This window comes from Neltuma alba, unplaced genomic scaffold (genome assembly GCF_004799145.2).
Source record: "Neltuma alba isolate B1F8T4 unplaced genomic scaffold, ASM479914v2 tig00010243_pilon, whole genome shotgun sequence".
NCBI lineage: Eukaryota > Viridiplantae > Streptophyta > Magnoliopsida > Fabales > Fabaceae > Neltuma > Neltuma alba.
The window spans coordinates 115523-136328 of record NW_021635172.1 but is presented as its reverse complement, the minus strand read 5'-3'; the positions used below and the strand labels follow the sequence as shown (position 1 = coordinate 136328).

Here is a 20806-nt window from a genome sequence, read left to right as displayed (position 1 = left end):
GGTATATATCTATCAAAAACATCATAGTTGCTTTATCTTGTTATTAAGGTGCTTTTACTCACTTTATTGTCTTGCATTCTGTTGAAATTGAGCATTTCTTGCCGCCTAGAGAAAACTCCTGCTTTTGTTGAGAACAATAGATCCTTCTTATAGGAATCAAGGTGTCTTTTCTTCTCCTTCTCACTTTTATTTTCGGTCTGTTTAGTGGCATACAACCTGATTCTTTTCACAGTTCTCCTGTATGCAAATTTGAAAAATAAAGATATGGTGATGTGTTGGTGCTTGAAATTATGTGCTTTTAACTGTTTGTCAATTCAATATTGAAAGTCAGGTCTAATGAGAAATTTAGAGTTACTTATACTAAAATAATAATAAATGAAAACAATAATAACAACTAATCCTAATAATAAAAAAGCTAAAATACTGATAAATTCTAAATAATTCAAACATCCTAGAAATATAATTAAATCATAATTATTTCTTCCCATATCTCATCATTTCTCCTCCACTTAAAGGAGGCCTGAGCCATCAGGGAGATATTATTGTGGAAGGGCTAGAATTCTAACCTTGTGCCAGGACCTACGGGCCAAGGGACAGTCTCAGGTAGACAGTTTCTATGGGGTGTAGGCCTCCCAAAAGGTAACAGAGGATTGGCTTTGGACAAGCTAAAAGTGATGCACAAAGTGTGGGAGGTTGACAAAACTTCAATATGGCACTTACGTTTGGAAATCCCTTCCAATAGGTGATCTAAAACAAAGAAGAAGAAAGAGGAGAAATAAAAATCAGAGCAGAGAAAGGAGAAGAGATCGAGAAAAGAAGGCAGAGAGATGCAGAAGGAGAACTGAGGGAGAAACTGTAGTCTGAATAATTCAATCGATGTCTGAAATCTATCGTAACTGACAATCACAAATGCTAATCCTAATCAGAGTCTTAAAATAATAAAATGACAATAAATTAAAATAATCCTAAAGTAATAATCTAAATCATATCCTAACAATAAAATCTTAAATTTAATCTAATAATAATTATCCTTATCTAGAAGGGTAGGGTAGGCGGGATAAAGAATTTAGCATAGCACTTTGATATGGAAATCCCTTCCAATAGATAAGGTACCAGAAGAGAAAACCTTGGAAGGAGTGAGCATCTGGAAAAGCATTTGGAAAACGTTTCCAGTAAGACAAGATATTGTTGGAGTGATTCATTCAGCAATGAGGCAATCTTAGAAGGTGTAGCTCCCAAACAAGGCGACACTATAGAATGATTACTATAAAATGATTAAGTTAATTCTTGCTAGCCAATTGAACAACATGTTGACTACTATGAATCGGCTCTACATAAGTTGTGGGCACTATTTCAATTGGCTTTACAATATCTTCTTCTGTGTTTAATGAAGGAGCTTTGACCTCTGTTAGTTTAGTTACTTCAAAAGCCTCTTCCACTTGATTTTGAATCATTGATGAATTTCACAAGCTTATCAATTCCCTTGTATATTGCTTTTCAAACTTATTGAGTATATAGTTGCATGATTTTTATCGAGTACATAGTCATTTGCTTCAAATTGTTCTATTTGAACTTTGCAAATCAAGTTTTCGCTGCACGACATGCTCAAAACGATAATCATTTTTAGCATAGTGTCTCATACTTAGAACTAAGTAACATGATAATTCTTTTCTTGTTCTTCCTCCTTTTCTTTTAGATTTTTATCTCTATTTTTTTCTCTAAAATTGCAAACAACTAAATACAACAAATAAATATTGATAAAGAAATCGAAAAAGAAAAATACCCCAATATTTTAATAGCTTTTAGAGCATTTGAGGTCGCCTATAAGTGGGTCGAAAGTGTAATTTTTACCAAAAGGTCCAAAGGTGAACTTTTCTCGAAAATCTAGATATGAAAGTCAATTTTTTTGCCAAAATCAAATTAGATGCTGTGATAGCATGGGATTTGAACATTAGACAGCAAGATATACATGGAGGCATGCGACAAACAAAGCCTTTTGATGTTCAAACTCGTGGATTGGGCCACATTCTTGCCGGCGAAGATGATTGTAGTAGGGATAGGTGGCAGCAAAAGGGGGACAAAGGTTATGGTGGTACAAAAGTCGGGAGAAAGGAGAAGAGATCGCGAAAAGATGTAGAAGGAGAATTGAGGGAGAAACTGTAGTAGAATCCCAACAATATTTATAAAGTAAATAATAATAAATGATACCACTTCGGGGTGTTAGCTAAAACAAACTAAGTTATAACATAGTATGATATTCAAAGCTTTAGTCCAGATAAGAACACTCATTCTCAACTCATCAACGGGCCACATTAGGATTCTTATCTTTGAATACCAGATCTAAGATAACTGACAAAGTCATTACTAAACACACCTTAATAGATCGTAGTCAGATTCTATTTCTGATACACAGCATATTCAGAATTTTTAGTAACAGAAGAAATGTATTATAATTAAGACTTTCAAAAGAAGAGAGAAAATTTAGAGAGAATACATGATATCATCTCAAAGTATTCTTTTATCAATGATTTGAAATGCATTATCATGTTTGGCAAGCTACAAATCAATCTAGGCTCAAAACTCATGGAGTTTATCTCTCTATTTTTCTTGAGGAAGGTTATCAAAGGTGAACCATGGACTTGTAGTTGGCTTGTAATTTGTTCTTCTTGGCTTAGATGGATTTGAAACAAACAGTTCTCCATTAGAGGGATCTTCAATTGTAGGGTTGGACTATTGGTGCTCTAGAAATATCAGCATGATATGTCTCAAGTTAGAGTTAGAATCATATTCAGTAGAAGTATTGGATACAGTTTATGAGCTATCATTTGATGATGATTGATCTTTATTAAAGGATTGGAGAGTGGCTATAGTGTTGTTTTGGTGGAGATGAAGGTGGAGTTCTGATTATAATTCTTTGAAAGGATGGTGTTGGTTCAGTGGGCTTAGTGTATGAGGATGAGGGTTGAAAAAGATTTTCCGATGAAGAAAAATGAGGTGGTTTTACTAGAGGTCTAGGAAGAGAATTTAGTTGTACTAGTAGAAGACTTGGTTGAGGTTTTCTCAATTGTCTTAAAATAGGATAAGACATTATAAAAACTTTGCTATAGTCAGAATTTTTTGGATAAGAGATAGGTGATGTTGGATAGGTAGGAATTTGAAAACTGGAAGGATAAGATGGATAAGGGTCATAGATGGTTTGTGAATGATCCTCTACAATATAGCTCAATCCTTTGTAAATCCTTTTGGATCTGTGACACTTATTCCTTTATTAGTAAATTTTGGTTTAATGTATCCTTTTTTGATATACCACTTCAAATCTACATCTAATTGATAAGCCTAAGAAGATAAGGTCATATAGGGTTGTTTGACCTGATTAGAAACTTGATCCAGTCGGCTTGTCAAAGTATCAGTTCTAAGAGTTAAAAGATCAAGCTTTGAGTGTCAAAGTTCTATTTTGACAGATGGCATTTGGGGTTTGCCAGTTGAGAACTTCTTCTGTAGAGATTGGTCTAGCTTCACCAGTAGAAACTTCTATAGGAATTGAGAAAGGTCTTGCTGAAACTTTTGTTTCTCTGTTGATTCTTCTTTCAAGAGGAGGAAAATCTTGATCATAAGGATCCATTATTGTTATGTAGGGGATGGATTGTTGGATAATAGAGATCACTAGATCTGGCCTTTGTTTGGGAAGGAGATCTTCATGACATGTTTCTTTAAGTAAATCATACAATGATAATTGACTAGAAGAAACAGTAGGAATAGGAAGTTTCCAATTTCTAGCTTTCTGTTTTGGACCATTATCATCATCATCATGATGAATGATGATGACTATAATTCTTGTGGGAACAAGGAGATACATGGGTTTCTCCTTTTTCTTTCTTGCTGCATGTCTAATTGGATAAGACTATCCTTATTATCTGATGCTTTCCACCAATAGGTGTATCGCATTCACAATCAGGATCACATTCTTTTGGTGCATGATCCCATATAAAATGAATATTTATGTGAGACACAGAACATGGTTATGGTTTAGCATTTTGGTTTACCCAAGTAATTGGAAGATCTCGCTTGGATGGAATGTAGGCTGGGATTATTGAAAAAATACGTCTAGAAGGAATTGAGGGTCCTTCTTGACCTGGTTTTGAAAAAACAGATTTGATTGTGCCGTCTAGAAGTCTTTTTATCATTGGAGGAGTAGAGGTATGGACGTCCCTTTGGACACCATGGAACTGTTTTTCATAATTGGTGATCCATTCAAAAAGCATCAACTGAGCAAGTTCTTCTTTAGGAATCTGCCGAGGAATCTAGAGATGGGAAGTGCATCTTTAGTAGAGTTTGGAAAATGGAGGTCAAGAGCATAATTCTAGAGTCTGTAAATGAGATGATGAAGGGTTGCTGTGATAGCTCTGTGATATTGATATGCTCCAACTATCTAGATCTAGACTTTCAGTCTATTCGTCAAAGTTGGATTTGAAAGTTTTATACTAAAATTCAAAGCTATGGTAAGAAGACACTACCATTGCTGAGAGTGTTTAAGATAGCACTAATCAGAGTATCATTATAAGAAGTATAGGTAGTAGTATCAACTAAAGTAACTTTAGCAGTAGCTGGAATTCCTTTCTCCCATGAAGTGTAAGAATGAGATGTACAGCACCAACATGAAGATGAGTATAATCCTGAGCTTTCCATTCACGAGTTAAAGGCTGGGCTATGTCAAGAGTAACATACTGCTCAGAAGAGGTGGCATGAAGACCACAGTTTTTCAGATTGGTAGTCTGAACAATTTCTTTCACATGGGGTTGTCTAGTGGAAATAAGATTTTTGATTTTTTTTAGAGACACGGTTGGTATGGTGATAGAGGCTATAAGGGTTGAGAAGAGGTAGATATGTTTCCTGAATTTTAGCGTCTTTAGGGAGATAGTCTATCTCAATAAGATTTTTTTTTAGAAAGAGATCTACGAATAGAGGAGGGAAGTCTTTGAGGGGTAAAATAAGAAGAAAGTCGAACAGGTTCAAGACTAGTTGATGTTTCACTTATAGTTTGGTGAACTCTTCTTTCTCACCATCACAAATAATATCCCACTTCTGTCTAAATTGTAGGTCTCTGAAATAATAATTTAAATCATATCCTAGTAATAAAATCCTAAATTTAATCTAATAGTAATTATCCTCATCCCACAATGCATCACATGGTTAATGGATATTTTTAATATTCTTGATTTGGTAATTAGTCATAAACACTTATGTTGCTTTAAGACAATGAGCAAGTTATAGCTGACTCTATTTTTCCAAACTTTGAAGTATTTTATACATAAATGGTTTGAAAAAATTGCCATAGTTTTGCCTTGGTGATAAAAAGAACCAAATCTGTTAAGGGGAGGTGCTGCTTTGGTGAGGATAAAAATCTAAGAAAGCCAAATCTAAAAATGAAAGCAGTCAGCCTTGAAAAGAGTAGAGATGTTTACTCATGATTTAAAGTTTAGGAATAACGAGGACCATGGTTCTTTTTTTTTCACTAAAAGCTCTATATGCAAAATTTATCGAAATGTTAATGACATAAACTTTTGCTTGGGGAGAGGCTACTTTGATGATGATCCACTGTTGTTTGAAAAGTTATAAGGGAGAAAGCCAAATCCAAAAATGAAATCATAGTTAGGCTAAAAGGGAGCACTTTGCCTAAGGTAAGTACATTGCCTATGTGTTCTTGCATTTTTTTTTTTGGAACTATATTTATTTGAGAACATACTCAACTCATTTATTTTTTCATGCAACTATCTACAAATGTGAATGGCATAAAGTTTTGCTTGGGGAGAGGCTGTTTTGGTAATGATCAGCTGTTGTTTGAAAAATTATAAGGGAGCTAAGAAAGCCAAATCCAAAAATGAAATCAAAGATAGCCTAAAAGGGAGTACGCTTGCTCAAACGGAAAGTATATTGCCTATGTTCTTGCAATTTTTTTTTTGAACTATATTATTTTAGAATATATTCAACTCATTTATTTTTTTTCATGCAACTATCTCTTACTTGTATTCTAAAATTTTTAATTATTTAACTATAATTTTTTATGTTACTTGCTAATATAAGTTAATAAAATGTTCTAGAAAATATCTCATAATTAAAAAATAAAAGGAGTATCATACGCTTCATCATAAAAATGGATTATAATATGTTTTTCTAGTTCAAATACAAGTTTTTTTTAATTTAATTGTAGAAAAGGGTAAGCTAAAATGTTATAATTAAATTGTTTAATCTTATAATTAAAATGTTAAATGCTTTAAATTTTATCATTCTATATTTATATTTTGAGTAAGTTAAGTTGGAATCCGTGTTTTCTTATATAACAAATGACGGGAAAGTTCTTTAAGATTTAAACATGGATTAAAGTATCTAAAATAAAAAATCTTAGTAGTACGTTGCCAACATTTCAATCCTTTAAAGAAAGACATTTAAAGGAATATTTTCTTAAAAAAATATATTTTAAAATAGAAAAAATATATTGCACCGCTTTAACTATAAACATATTTTCTCTACATTTTATTAACTTATAACTATTGCCACATAACATACAAAATAATTGAAATCAAAATTTTTAGGATACATGTATGAGGGGGAGAGTGAGTGTAGATAGAGAGGGAAAGGTGGAACTTATTCTGAGCACGTCATTGCGAATGAGAGGGGAAGAGAGCTTCCCTCTCCCCCCCCCCCCCAAAAAAAAACCCAAAATTTTAAATTTTCAGAATATAAATAGAATGCATTAAAAGACATATAGAAATGAGGCGGCCCTCCTGTTGCGCTTAAGAACTTCTAAAAAAGAAATAAATAAACAAAGGATATATATATCTATTAAAAAGGAAAAGAACACCTAAAGTATCTTCATGCATGCAAATATAAATATAATCTCAATTATAAGAATCAAGTCAATGTTACAAAGGGGATCGCAGACATAAAAAGAATAAAAACAAGGCCCAAATATGCTCACTAGTCTAAAAGTCATTGAATCTTATTGAAAGTTACGATTTTTTTTTTCAATTTTTCTTCTCTAAAACAAGACAAGAAAAAAAAATAAAGACAAAAGTCTTTCCTCCCTCCTTTTGAAAAGCAAAAAACACGACAAAAAATCTCTTCCCCACACTTGTTAAATGTACAAATCCAACCAACAACCATAAACAATGCTAGTAAGAAAACACAGAGACTCATGGTTCATGCGGATTCAAGGCAAATCAAGGAGCTCAGTCCAATAGAATATATTCAAAAAGCTAACTCAGAGACTCATGGTTCATGCCGATTCAAGGCAAATCAAGGAGCTCAGTCCAATAGAATATATTCAAGCTCAGAGACTCATGGTTCATGGTGCAATGGACTACGCTTGAGATTCATGGGCATATATAGAAAAAGACACCAGATATTCAAACTCTATTGAAAACCCAAACTTTCTCTCGCTGATCAGTAAACCCCCAAAACATTTGAAAACTTCAATCAAGCCCCTTGGACCAAAATGAAATTAAAATTTTGAGAATAAAATTACAATACTACCCCTTCTTTTTATTTCTTTAAAAAATAAATATTAATGGTCGTCGAAGCAGAGGTTGAAGGTCCGGTAGCCGGCGCTTTGATGGGTGGCGTTAGAGGTTGGAGCTCGTAGCTAAAGGATTTTTTTTTTAAGAAAATAAAGTGGCCAAGGAAGGGTTTTGAAACCATGACCCCTTGGCACACCAAAAGTAATATGATCACCAAACCAACTAAACCATTTAGTTATATAATGCAAAGAAACATAGATATAATAAAACAAATGCAAGTTTCTAAGTATTATGAACAAGTGAAATTCAACCAATTTGCAAGTGAAATTTAGTAATTCATAGCAAAAATTTGGCAATTTATAAGTAACATAATAGAATTTACAACTCCAACTACAAGCGTTTATGTGTGAATGAACAAGTAAAATTTGAAGATTTACAACAAAAATTCATGGTTTTATGACCCAAATTTGGCGATTCACAAGAAATATAAAGGAATTCGCGATCCGAAATGTAAGTGTTTAATTGTGAATGAATAATTAAAATTCAGCAATTTACAACAAAAATTCAGTAATTTACAACTCAAATTCAGAGATTTATAGGAAACATAAATATTACAAAACTTAGAAAATTCACAATCTCAAAAGTTTTGCTAATTAAGGCACCGGAGCTTTTATTTAGGGAGGTTTCATTGCTTCCGGCGACATTAAGTGAAGACTGGCAACTTCTTAGTTTTGCTAATTAAGGCTTGGTTGAATAAAAAGGAATATGTAACATCGTATTAGAATTAATTACGTATTGCCTGTATTTAATTTTTGTTTCTTCATAATACTAATGATCTCAAGTTAGCCCTGTTACCCATTTTGTGCTCATCAGATACATTGTAATGTAATTATATTATAATTTTTCACAATGAATAAAATATTAAAATATGGTTTGCAATATAAATAAATGTTACATGGACAACATATTGTCAATAATACTATTTTTCATGTACAATCTTCATTTCTTCTGGCTCCACACACACATATATCAAAGCCTTTGATAATTAACTCATAACTTCTATATATTTAATAGATCATAACAAATAGATTCACAAGTTAAAAAAAAATAAATCTAGATATTTGAAGCATGATTTAAATTAATGCACAATGCGTCTAAGAAGCATAATGAAATTCACAATCAAATGAAGCCTCCTTGAATACAAGATCCGATGCCTTAATTAGCAAAACTTTTGAGGTTGTGGATTTTCTTATAGGTTTTGTAATATTCATGTTTCTTGTGAATATCTAAATTTGAGTTATAAATAGCTGAATTTTTGTTGTAAATTGCTGAATTTCACTTGTTTATTCACTCTCAAACACTTACCTTTGGGATTGCGAATTATCTTATATTTCTTGTGAATTGCCGAATTTGGGTTATAAATCTATAAATTTTTATTGTAAATATTCAAATTTCACTTGCTTATTCACATATAAACACTTGTATTTGGAGTTGTGAATTCCATTATGTTACTTGTAAATAGCCAAATTTTTTTTGTGTATTGCTAAATTTCATTTGTTCATTTACACTTAAATACTTGAATTTGTTTTGTCATATCTATATTTCTTTGCATCATATAACTAAATGGTTTGGTTGGTTTGGTAATCACGTTACTTTAGGTGCGTTAAGAGGTCATGGGTTCAAACCTTCTTTTGGTCACCTTATTTAAAAAAAAAAGAAAGAGAGATCCTTCAGCTGCCAGAGTCTGGTAGCCGGCCATTAGAGCTTTGACCTCCAATCCGGCCGGCTGAACGTTAGCGGCCGGACCTTTGACCTCTGTTTCGACAACCATTAATATTTATTTTTTAAAAAAATAAAAAGGAGGGGTAGTATTGTAATTTCATCCTTAAATTTTGATTTTATTTTGGTTCAAGGGGTTGACTAAGGTTTTCAAATGTTTTGGGGGTTGAATGATATTAATTGGCTGCAAGGGTTCTTGAATGAAATTTTCCCTTTATATTATTCAGTGATAAAAAAAAAATTCTATCTATTATAAGCCAACAAGGATTTTTTTTTCTTGCCAATATTTTGAGACATAGCAAGAGCAATAATAATAGTTGTAAAATTCCATTGCAACTACCAGAAGTGAGTTTTAATTAGTTTTCTTTTATCATATCATACACTTAAGAATTAAGTCTTGCGAGCTAAGGTGATAACTCTAAATAGCTTAAGTTGTAAATTTCTTATATTATAACTTGTGTATTTATTATATTAGAGTCGAGAATTAATATAATAAAAGATCAGAAATGTCATTGTAATAATTTTAAATATTCCTTGAAGCTCCACAACCTAAGCGGCAACTTTCTAGAAGCAAATAGTTGGGAGCACGTAATATTTATCCCATCATAACAGAATTCATTCAAGTTTTTGAGCCTTTGGAGTTTGGAGAAATTAATTTGAATTTTTAAAGTTTTTTACCTGCAAAATTTGAAAATTCATGATGCTTGGATGTGAACTTCTAATGAATTTTATGATTGTGTATATATATTTGCCATAGTTGACGGGAACAAAAGCGATAATAAGTCAATGATGAAAGACTTAGGAAATGTTTAGGTAGAAATAAAATTATGGTTTTAAAAATTCTTCTATGAGATGCAAAATAAATATGTGAAGGAATTTGTCTTAATTTGTGAAAAATTGCTTTTAGAAAGCACTTTTAGCCAAATCCAAACACCTCCTTAAAAGATTAAAAAGTTGAATTATGACAGAAAAAGGATCTTGATCATAACTTTGCCAATTTTAATTAACATGCACAAAAATATGACTTAATAGAAAAATACTTTTTTTCTTCAGAAAAATCATAAAATATATTTTTTTAACTATGCATAAGTATTTTTCTATTAAAAGTAATTTTATTTGAGGTATGACTAGATATTAAACATTAAATGTGAGAATCTCTCAATAAGGATTCGATTATGAAAAGTTACTCTATAATCACAAAAACATAATTTTCCAAAACACATATTAACAATTTATTTTCTCCAAATAATGAATAGTTTCTTTCATGAACTATTCTTGTTTGGAAAACTTGAAAGTTGGGACAAAAATAATGGCAAAGTTGGAATCTCATTCCACACATTGAGAATAATGTGGTTGTTTGTTAATCTATAATCAACTTACATACAAACACCTATGAATTGACCACATTAATTTACTTTGTTGTCATTATCCTATCAATTCTGTTTTCTTTTTTCTAGAGTTTTTTTTTTTTGGTCTTCATCTAGAGACTTGATTATATGTATATCTTTGCGTTCTTGACGGGCATAAGAATACAAAGTCAATGGTGAAAGACTTAAATAATAGTTAAATACTTTGCTCTTTTTAATACACATAATAATAAAAAGATTTTCCACACGCATACTCCCTGAATCCATAATATAAGTCACTTTTAGAAGAATAGTTTAGTTTAAAATATAAGTTACTTGAAGAGTAATGAATATAGTTATTTGTCAATGTTGTCCTTACAATTAATGTTTAAATGTAACTCTTTATATTTTTTGTCTACTTCACAAATTCTTTTAATATAGGTAAAGTTAAAAAAAATTCAGTTTGAAACAAATTTAAGGAATTAACTATTAGTTTTTGGTTTTAAGAATTAGCTAAAATGACTTGTATTATGAATGATTCTCCTGTCAAACAGTGAATAGTCTTTTTCATGAGCTATTCAAATGCGGAAAATTTGAAAGTTGGGACCGACATCGTGCGGTTGTTAATTAGTCATTACCCCTTGGTCAACTTCTTGGAGACAAATATGTACATAGAATGGCCCACTGCAATAATTTTCAATATTCATCATTAATCCTATCATTTTCTTTTCATTTCTTTTTCCGGTAAATAGTGCAATTCTGATGCGTTTTATTACTGCGTTGAATATTGACAATGGTGATGTGTTTAAAGTGCAAAATAGAATTATACGTTGCCGAGGTACTTAGATGTCATATTGAAATTATTTGTACTTTGGCGATATTCTTAACATAAAATGAATGGCTAAATAATTTGAACATCCCTTGAACAAATAACTTTTCTTAAATATACTCATATGATCTTATTTATAAGATACTTCTAATATATTTCATACAAATCAAGAAAAATCTTAAATTACATTAACTTTCCATTAAAATATAACTACTTTTTAACTTTATTCTTATTTGATACATACACCATTTTTTTTAAAAAATAACTATTTATACTATAGTAAATAAAGGAAAAAATAGTATATTCATGTCAAAAATTTAATAAAGTGACTTATAAATAGGACTAAGAAAAATATTCTCTTTCTGCCTTATAAATATGATAAGAGGAGCTGATATGATTCGCTTGTTATTCATATTTGGAAGATTTTCAAGCAAGAAATAATTAGGACCCGATGGATGAAAATAAATTTCCTTTTCAAGATAAAATAATTTCTCTTATTCATTAATTATGTGATTGATTTTTCTACAAAACAGGACGCGATCAATACGCGCGGCTCCGAACCTAACAACACGGCAAGTTGGGAAATAACAGAGAATGTCCGATCCATATCAAATAATGACATGGTGGGCCACTATTGTTTCAAACATTTTGAGTTATAACTTTCTTATATTATACTGTGATGTGATGTGATTCTATTTATGCGATATTTTTAGCATATTTTATATAAGAAACATTTTAAATTAAATTAGTTTTCTTTTAAAATATAATAACTTTTAACTTTTTTTAGTTGATATCATATCTTTAAAAGAATAATCATCTAGGTTACAATAAATGAAGGATACAATAATACGTTTATATTAAAAATTTAATGAGATGACCTATAAATAAAATCAAGAAAAGCATTTTCTCTTCTTTATAAATAAGACCAAAAGAGCGTAACGCACTATCAATAGGGAGATAATTATATCATTTAGCTTCTAATTTTTTTATCAGAACAAATTTTAATATAATAAAAGATCTCAAATCCCACAGCAATCAGTTTTAATTTTAATATTCTTTGCAGTTCCACGATCTATTCTACAACTTTCTAAGGGAAAATAAATTGTTGGGAGCATTTCTGGTTAAATTTGTCAGTTGACTTTTTAAATTTAGTAGTTATATATTTTTACCTTACCAAATCGTGTCGATTCGCTCTAAATTTATGTTACTTGTAAATTCAGTTGAACTCACAAATTTACACACAGAGTTTATTATTTTTATATTTTTAACTTACAAAATCGTATTAATTCACTCTTAAACTCATATTAATTTTTTAAAATTTGATTATGATTAGTGATTTTATATAAAAAATTTATAAAAATTTCTTTCTTAAGTATGATAAACTATAAATATTTATTATTTATGGACTTAATTTCAATTATTTGAATTTGAAATATATTCAATAAAATTATAGTCATTTTTACATTTTATTATTTTATTATATACGTTTAATAGTTACTTATTCTTAATAGTAAACTCTTACGAGTGTACATTCCTATCACAAGTTTTTTAGATTTGTAAGTTTAATAACATAGGTTGGAAGCATATATTATTTATTTATCCACCACAACAAAACTCATTCAAGTTTTTTATCCTTGAATTTTGAGTAATTTGAACTTTTAAAGCTTTTTAGTAACCTCATGATAAGTTAGCCGTGGTTGACGGGCACAAGAGCAATAAATCAATAATGAAAGACTTACCAAAATTGTTTGAATTACTGTGACTTAAGAAGCATCTCTACTGTAACTTTATAATTTTAAAGGTATTTTCAGCACGTTTCACACAGATCAAGAAAGATCTTAAACTGTATTAATTTTTTATTAAAATACAACAACTTTTTAACTTCACCCTTATTTAATACATACATCTTCAAAAAAAAAAACTATCAATATTGCAATAAATAAAGGATAAAATAGTAAATCCGTACTAAAGATTTAATGAAATGATTTATAAATAGAATCAAGAAAAATCTTCTCTCTCTACCTTATAAACAAGACTAGAGAAGTAGTCTGTACCCTAGACTTCGAGGTGAGTTGGCTCCTATATTGGGGATAAAGGGCATCTCCTCAAGGGGCATACCTTGCAATTTGTCTTGTTTCACAGTATATGCACAGGTATACATCTTTTTATTGGAAGTAATTATGTTTAAGGTATGGCCAAATATTAAACATATGCATATCTCTTAACAAGAATTCGATTATGGAAAGCTAGATTATAACCACAACAACATAATTTCCCAGAACACATATTAACAATTTATTTTCTCCAAATAATATTAAATAGTTTCTTTCATGAACTATTATTCCTTGAGTGGAAAATTTAAAAGTCGGGACAAATAATAGCAAAAAAGTTGGAATCCCATTCCACACGTTGAGACTGATAATGGGGGTGTTTATTGGTCTATAATCCACAATATAAGTCGCTTATAGAGATTTGTTTGGTCCAAAAATATAAATCACTTGGAGAGTAATTAATATGCTTATTCGTTGATTTTGTCCTTATAATTAATGCTTAAACGTAACTTTTTATATATTTTTCTCTCTTCTTTAGACAATCTCATTTAACATAGGTCAAGTTGAAAAAAAAAATTTCAATTTAAAACAAATTTAATGAGTTAACTATTATTATTTTTATTTCAATGAATTAGTTAAAGTGACTTGTATTAAGAAAATACTATAACAACTTTTTCTCCTGCCAAACAATGAATAGTCTCTTTTATTAGTTATTTAAATGTCGACAATTTGAAAGTGGGGACCAAAGTCACATGTGGCTGTTAATCAGTATGTATATAGAATGGCCCGCGACAATAATTTTCAATATTCACCACTTTCCTATCACTTTCTTTTTCATTTCTTTTTCTTATAAATAGTGCCATTCTGATACATTTTATTACTACATTGAATATTGATAATTGTGATGTGCTCAAGATAATAGTGGTAAATAGAATTATATGTTGGCGAGGTACTTAGATGTCATGTTGAAATTATTTATATTTTGGCGATATTCTAAACATAAAAGGATTAACTAAATAAGCTGAACATCCCTCAAACATACAAGTTTCCTTAAATATAGATAGGGTTTGCTTGATACTCATACTTAGGAAGATTTTCAAGCAAAAAATAATTTGGACTTGATGGATGAAAATAAATTAAATTTCCTTTTCAAGATAAAAAATTTCTCTTGTTCATTAATTAGGTGACTAACTTTTCTACACAACAAGACGTGTTTAGGTACTTCCCAACCCAACAACACAGCAAGTTAGAAAATAATAGAGAACGTCCTATCCCTTTCAATTAATGAGATGATGGGCCATTATTCTAACTTCAAACAGCAGGGGTTATAACTTTCTTATTATCTCCCCAATTCTTAATATAAGATTCGGTTAATTTATTTGAAGAGATTAAAGAATAGAAGTTAATAAATTATCCTAAAGTATTTATATTTGTTGTTTTTCTCTAAACTAGTTTTTCACTCTTATAGATTGATATATATAATCTAATAATACATGTAAACATTTTAGAGAAATTGTGTAACATATGCTATAATTGAGTGATTTAATAACTTTCTTAATTTCTCCAAATTAATTAATTAGATCTTATATTATGGACTGGAGGTAGTATATTATATAACTTGTGCATGCATTATCAATTGGGAGATAATTATATTATTAGAAAATGTCCTTTCCAATCATGAAAAAATTCATTCAAGTCTTTTTTTAATCCTTTTAAGTAATTTAAAAATTTAAAACTTTAAAACTTTTTTTATAGCAAAATTTGAAAAACTATGGTGGTTGGATGTAACCTTATGAATTTTATGATTGTATCTATATGTTTGTCGTAGTTGACGGACAACAACATTAAGTCAATAATGAAAGACTTAAAAAAAAAAGTTGAATTATGATTTAAGAATCATCTCGCCTATAACTTTGGGATTTTAACACGCACAAACATAATAACTCAATTACAAAATTTTTACCTCTGGATTCGTGTAAGTATCTTTTTACTATAAACAATTCTATTCTAAACACAATGGATACTAAATGTGAATATCTCTCCATGACAATTCAATTATGAAAGACTTATAACTACAAAACATAATTTTCCACAGCAGATACATTAGCAATTTATTTTCTCCGATCCAAAGAAAAATAGTCCTTTTCATGAACTGTTATTGTGTGGAAAAATTATTAAATTCATAATAGCTAGGGACAAAAATAATAGCAAGGAAGTTGGAATCCCATTACATACGTTGCCGCTAATCATGTGGTTGTTTATTAGTCTATAATAATCAACTTACATGCAAACACCAATAGAATCACCACATTAATTAATTTTCTTTTTCATCATTATCCTGTCAATTTTATTTTATTTTATTTGACTAGTCTCTAATCAACTCCATACAAACAAATATGGATAGAATGGCCCACAATAATTTTCTATCTTCAACATTAATTCCATCACTTTTGACGAAATAATTCTTTTGGTGGTCTAATTAAATGTTGGTTAGATTTAGCAGAAGGGGTTGGTTTCTTCTTATAATATCGTGAATTAAGATTTTAATTTCTGTTAAGAGATGTACTTACATTTAATACCTGACAATACTTTGAACATAATTGCTTCCAATAGAAAAATATTTGTGTCTAGAAAAAAAAATGTTATGTTGAAATTGTTTTTATTGTGACATTTGTAAAAACAAAAGGATTGACGACGTAATTTGATCATCCTTTGTAACAAGAAAGAATTAAACACCTTGTGTGTGTGTATGAAGGATTTATTTGTTATACTTACATATAGAAGGTTTACAAGAAAAAAAAAAACTACGTGGACTCGATGGATGAAATTAATTTTCCTTTTCAATACATAAAAAATTATATAAATAAACTTTATTATATTTTTATCTTTATTTCTCTTATTCATTACCTAAATTTTTGCATTACAGGACGTATTCAATAGATAGAACCCAACTTGAGCAACACGGCAGGTTAGACAATAACAAAGGACCCGTTCATATCACTCAATTAAATGATGGGCCATTTTTCTAACCACCAATGTTCATGGGAAAAAAAAAATTCTAACCACTAATGCATAATAACGATCATGTGGCTTCAAAAACAATTATTTAGAGTTTTTCGTATTTTCTTAATTTATGCATTATGTTTTTTTTTAAAATAAGCAACTTTCTGCAAGAAAATAGTTATGGCCCTATATACAAATAACCAGCAACTTTCTGCAATAAAATTCATGTTCGTTAAGCCTGTGAGTAATTTTTATTTTAAAACTTTTTTTTTTTTGCAGATTCAAAAAATTACATACCGTAGTTGACCAGCCACGAGTAGACTCATTGGTCCCAGAAAAAAATGGGGACAACTGTAGAAGCTTCTTGTTTGTTCCTTTGAACCCAAGAACACCCACGTTTACCTCAATACCTTTATTGTCATTGATGATTTTAATATCTTCATACAATAACAAGAGAATAAAAGAATTATTTCAGCAAGTTATTTAAATGTGTATTAAATTCTTTTTATTTTAGCACTCTTTAAAATAAAAGGGTTTAATAAAGAATATTTGAAAATCTTTTATAACAGATAAAAAAGTTATCCTTAAAATAAACTCCTTACATGATGAAAAATGAAGTTAAAAAGAAAAGTTTTTTGATGTATTAAAAAAAAAAAATCGAAAGTGACATTATAAATACTAGCTACTCTCTTCTCCAAGAGTTGCATGTCCATCGAAGCACAAAAAAATTGTTAGCAAAAACCTCATTGGTTGACGTAGTCATGGATGGTTCTTGCAATATCGTCGTGGTTGTTTTTCTTTGGTTACTTACCTTATCCAATGTTGATTTATGCATTTGCAGAACATCTTATAAGGTTCAATGCCTTCCAAGTGAGCGAGATGCCTTACTTAAGATGAAGAGTCATCTCTCAGATCCTTCAAATAGGCTCGCCTCTTGGTCTCTCCATGCAAATTGCTGCAGCTGGGCTTCAGTTGTTTGGCACAACATCACAGGCCATGTTCTTGAGCTCCATCTCACGACTCCACCTCCTTCACAGTTCAATGGCGATCTATTTTACGGGACATTAATGTTTGGTGGTCAGGTACATTCTTCTTTGCTTGACCTGAAACATTTGGATTATTTGGATTTGAGCAATAATGATTTTGGAGGTATGCACATTCCTGGTTTTCTTGGCTCAATGACAAGCTTGACGTATCTTAACCTCTCTAATGCTGGGTTTGGTGGAAGCATTCCTCTTCAATTTTGGAATCTTTCCAATCTGATCTATCTTGACCTTGGGAGCAATCATTTGGAAGGAAGCATTCCTCATCAAATTGGAAAACTCTCCAATTTACAATATCTTGCTCTCGGAGGTAATGAATTTAACGGAAGCATTCCCCATCAAATTGGAAATTTCTCCAATTTGCAATATCTTGATCTTGGAGATAATCAGTTTAGTGGAAGAACCCCCCATCAAATTGGAAACCTCTCAAATCTAATCAATCTTCATCTCGGATTTGTTGAAAACCTTCAATGGATTGCAGCTCTTTCTTCTCTTCAGCATCTTGAGCTGAGTTCTTTAAACCTATCCAACACCTTTGATTGGTTTCAGGTTCTACATTCACTTCCTTCCCTGAGAGAGTTGCACTTGTTAGAATGTGATTTCAACCATCATTTTGAACCATCCATCATAAACTTTTCATCTCTAGCTGTCCTTCACCTTTCTGATTCTTATTTTCACACTTCATTGATTCCAAATTGGGTATTTCAACTGAAAAGATTGGTTCATCTTCAATTAAACAATAACAGTTTTCAAGGTCCCATCCCAGTTGGTATTCAAAACTTAACTCTCCTTCAGCATCTTGATTTATCTGACAATCAGTTCAACTCTTATATTCCTGATTGGTTGTACAGTTTTAGTCATCTAAAGTCCCTTATTCTCTCTCAAAACTACTTGGTTGGCACAATTTCTATGAATGTTGGAAACTTGACTTCTCTTGTTACTCTTGATTTACATGAAAATTATTTAGAAGGTTCGATTCCAATTTCTGTGGGAAATCTTTGCAACTTGAAAAAACTAGATATTTCAGACATGAAGTGCAACCAGCAAATTTCTCAAATATTAAAAATTCTTTTAGCAAGATGTGTTTCCCATGCACTAGAGATTTTTCATATGAGTGGTTCTCAATTATCTGGCCATCTCATTGACCAGATTGGTCTTTTCAAAAATCTTATTGCACTTGATCTTTCTAGCAACTCCATTCAAGGTCCAATACCTAACTCACTGGGAAACCTTGCATCTCTAAAATATCTTGATCTATTTAGCAATTCCATTAAAGGTGCACTTCCTAGCTCATTTGGAAATCTAACATCTTTGATGTCTCTTACTCTCAATAGAAATCAACTTGAAGGAAATCCTTTTGAAATTCTGGGATTACTCTGCAAATTGATTTTTCTTATTTTGGAACATAATCTTTTTCAAGGAGTTGTAAAAGAAGCCCACCTTGTGAATTTTACCCGCTTGCAAATATTATCGGTAGAAAGAAACCAACTCACATTAAAAGTGGACCCTAATTGGAATCCTTCTTTCCAACTTTTGGAGGTGTTAGCTTTGGCTTCTTCGAATTCAGGTCCCCACTTTCCATCGTGGATTCAATCACTAAAGTATCTTTCACATTTGGACATCTCCGACAACAACATTTGTGATTCAATTCCAACTTGGTTATGGGGCATGGTTGGAAATCTCGATTATTTGAATCTCTCCCACAATCATATCGAAGGAGAGCTTTCGAATATGCTAATAAACACTTTTTCTGAAGGTGCTGTTGATCTAAACTCAAATAAGTTACATGGCCAATTACCGTATGTATCACAAAATACGGAATACTTAGACCTCTCAAGCAATTGGTTTTCAGGATCCATTACTCGCTTTTTGTGTCATAAACAAGAGGAGACAGGGTTACTTTTTCTTAATTTGGCATCAAATAATTTATCAGGTAAAGTACCTGATTGCTGGGCGAGGTGGCCATATCTTGAGGTAGTGAACTTAGGAAACAACCATTTCACTGGAATCTTACACACATCCATGTCCTCCTTGCCATGGTTGAAAATGTTGAACCTTCGCAACAATACTTTTTCTGGAAATTTTTTGAGTTTTTTGAAGAACAGACGCGACATTGTTTGCTTGGATCTAGGAGAGAATCAATTTTCAGGAATGATTCCATCTTGGGTTGGACAAAGTTTGTCAAGCTTAAAGATTCTTGTTCTGAGATCAAACAAATTTTTTGGTCCAATCCCTTATCAAATTTGCGACTTGAGTGTCTTACAAATCTTGGACCTCGCAGATAACGAGTTGACAGGACATCTTCCAAAATGCATCAACCATTTGAGTGCCATGTTGGTAATAAATAATAGTTTAGAGTCACACATTTCCTTTGACTTAGTATCTAGTGATCTATGGGTAGTTGAACCATTATTGCTGAAAGAAAGGGTTTACGATTACAGCTCCAACCTTGGTCTTGTCACTAGTATCGACTTCTCAAATAATAGATTATCTGGAGAGATACCTACAGAACTTCCAGGACTTAAGGGACTTCATTTTTTGAACCTTTCAAATAATGATTTTATTGGCAAAATTCCTCAAAATATTGGCAATATGGAATCACTGGAGACTATGGACTTCTCAAGAAACCATCTTACAGGTGAAATCCCGCCAAGCATGTCCAAATTGAGCTTTTTGAGCATGCTGAACTTGTCTCACAATAATTTGACGGGAAAAATTCCAACAGGAACCCAAATACAAAGCTTTGAAGCATCAAGTTTTGTTGGCAATTATGATTTATGTGGTCCTCCTCTCAACAATAGTTGTTCATCAAACAGCTCTAGCAGCAAAGAAGAAGAAGTCCCTCATGTTAAAGGAATCAATTGGTTCTTTGTGAGCATGGCATTTGGATTTATTGTGGGGTTCTGGATAGTGGTGGGTCCTTTGCTCTACAGCAGTTCATGGAGGTATGCTTATTTCCAATTTATTGATCGCATGTGGTATAAACTGCAATACAGTTCCTATCGGTAAAAGCAAATCGAGGCCTAATTTGCACATGGAAGGTTGGTGTTTTTAGAAGATAAGTGATTTATCTCTCTCATAATCATATTATGTTTTTCAATAATGATGATGTAATTGATGAATAAACTCATTTACAAGGATTGTGTAATTCAACTTTGAATGTCATCCCACTGTAATATATTTGTTGGAATGATAGAGTTGTGCTCTTAATATATGCATTACAGATAAAACTAAGCAATAC

At 31.2% G+C, this 20806-nt stretch overlaps 1 protein-coding gene across 1 annotated transcript; it reads left to right on the top strand.

Moving 5' to 3' along the window:
• The first annotated feature begins 17283 nt into the window (after positions 1–17283).
• Positions 17284–20574, top strand: LOC114755245 (receptor-like protein EIX2). Its single transcript, XM_028944107.1, has one exon. It carries the CDS (start codon positions 17284–17286, stop codon positions 20572–20574), a length of 3291 nt encoding a protein of 1096 aa, XP_028799940.1.
• The last annotated feature ends 232 nt before the right edge of the window (positions 20575–20806 follow it).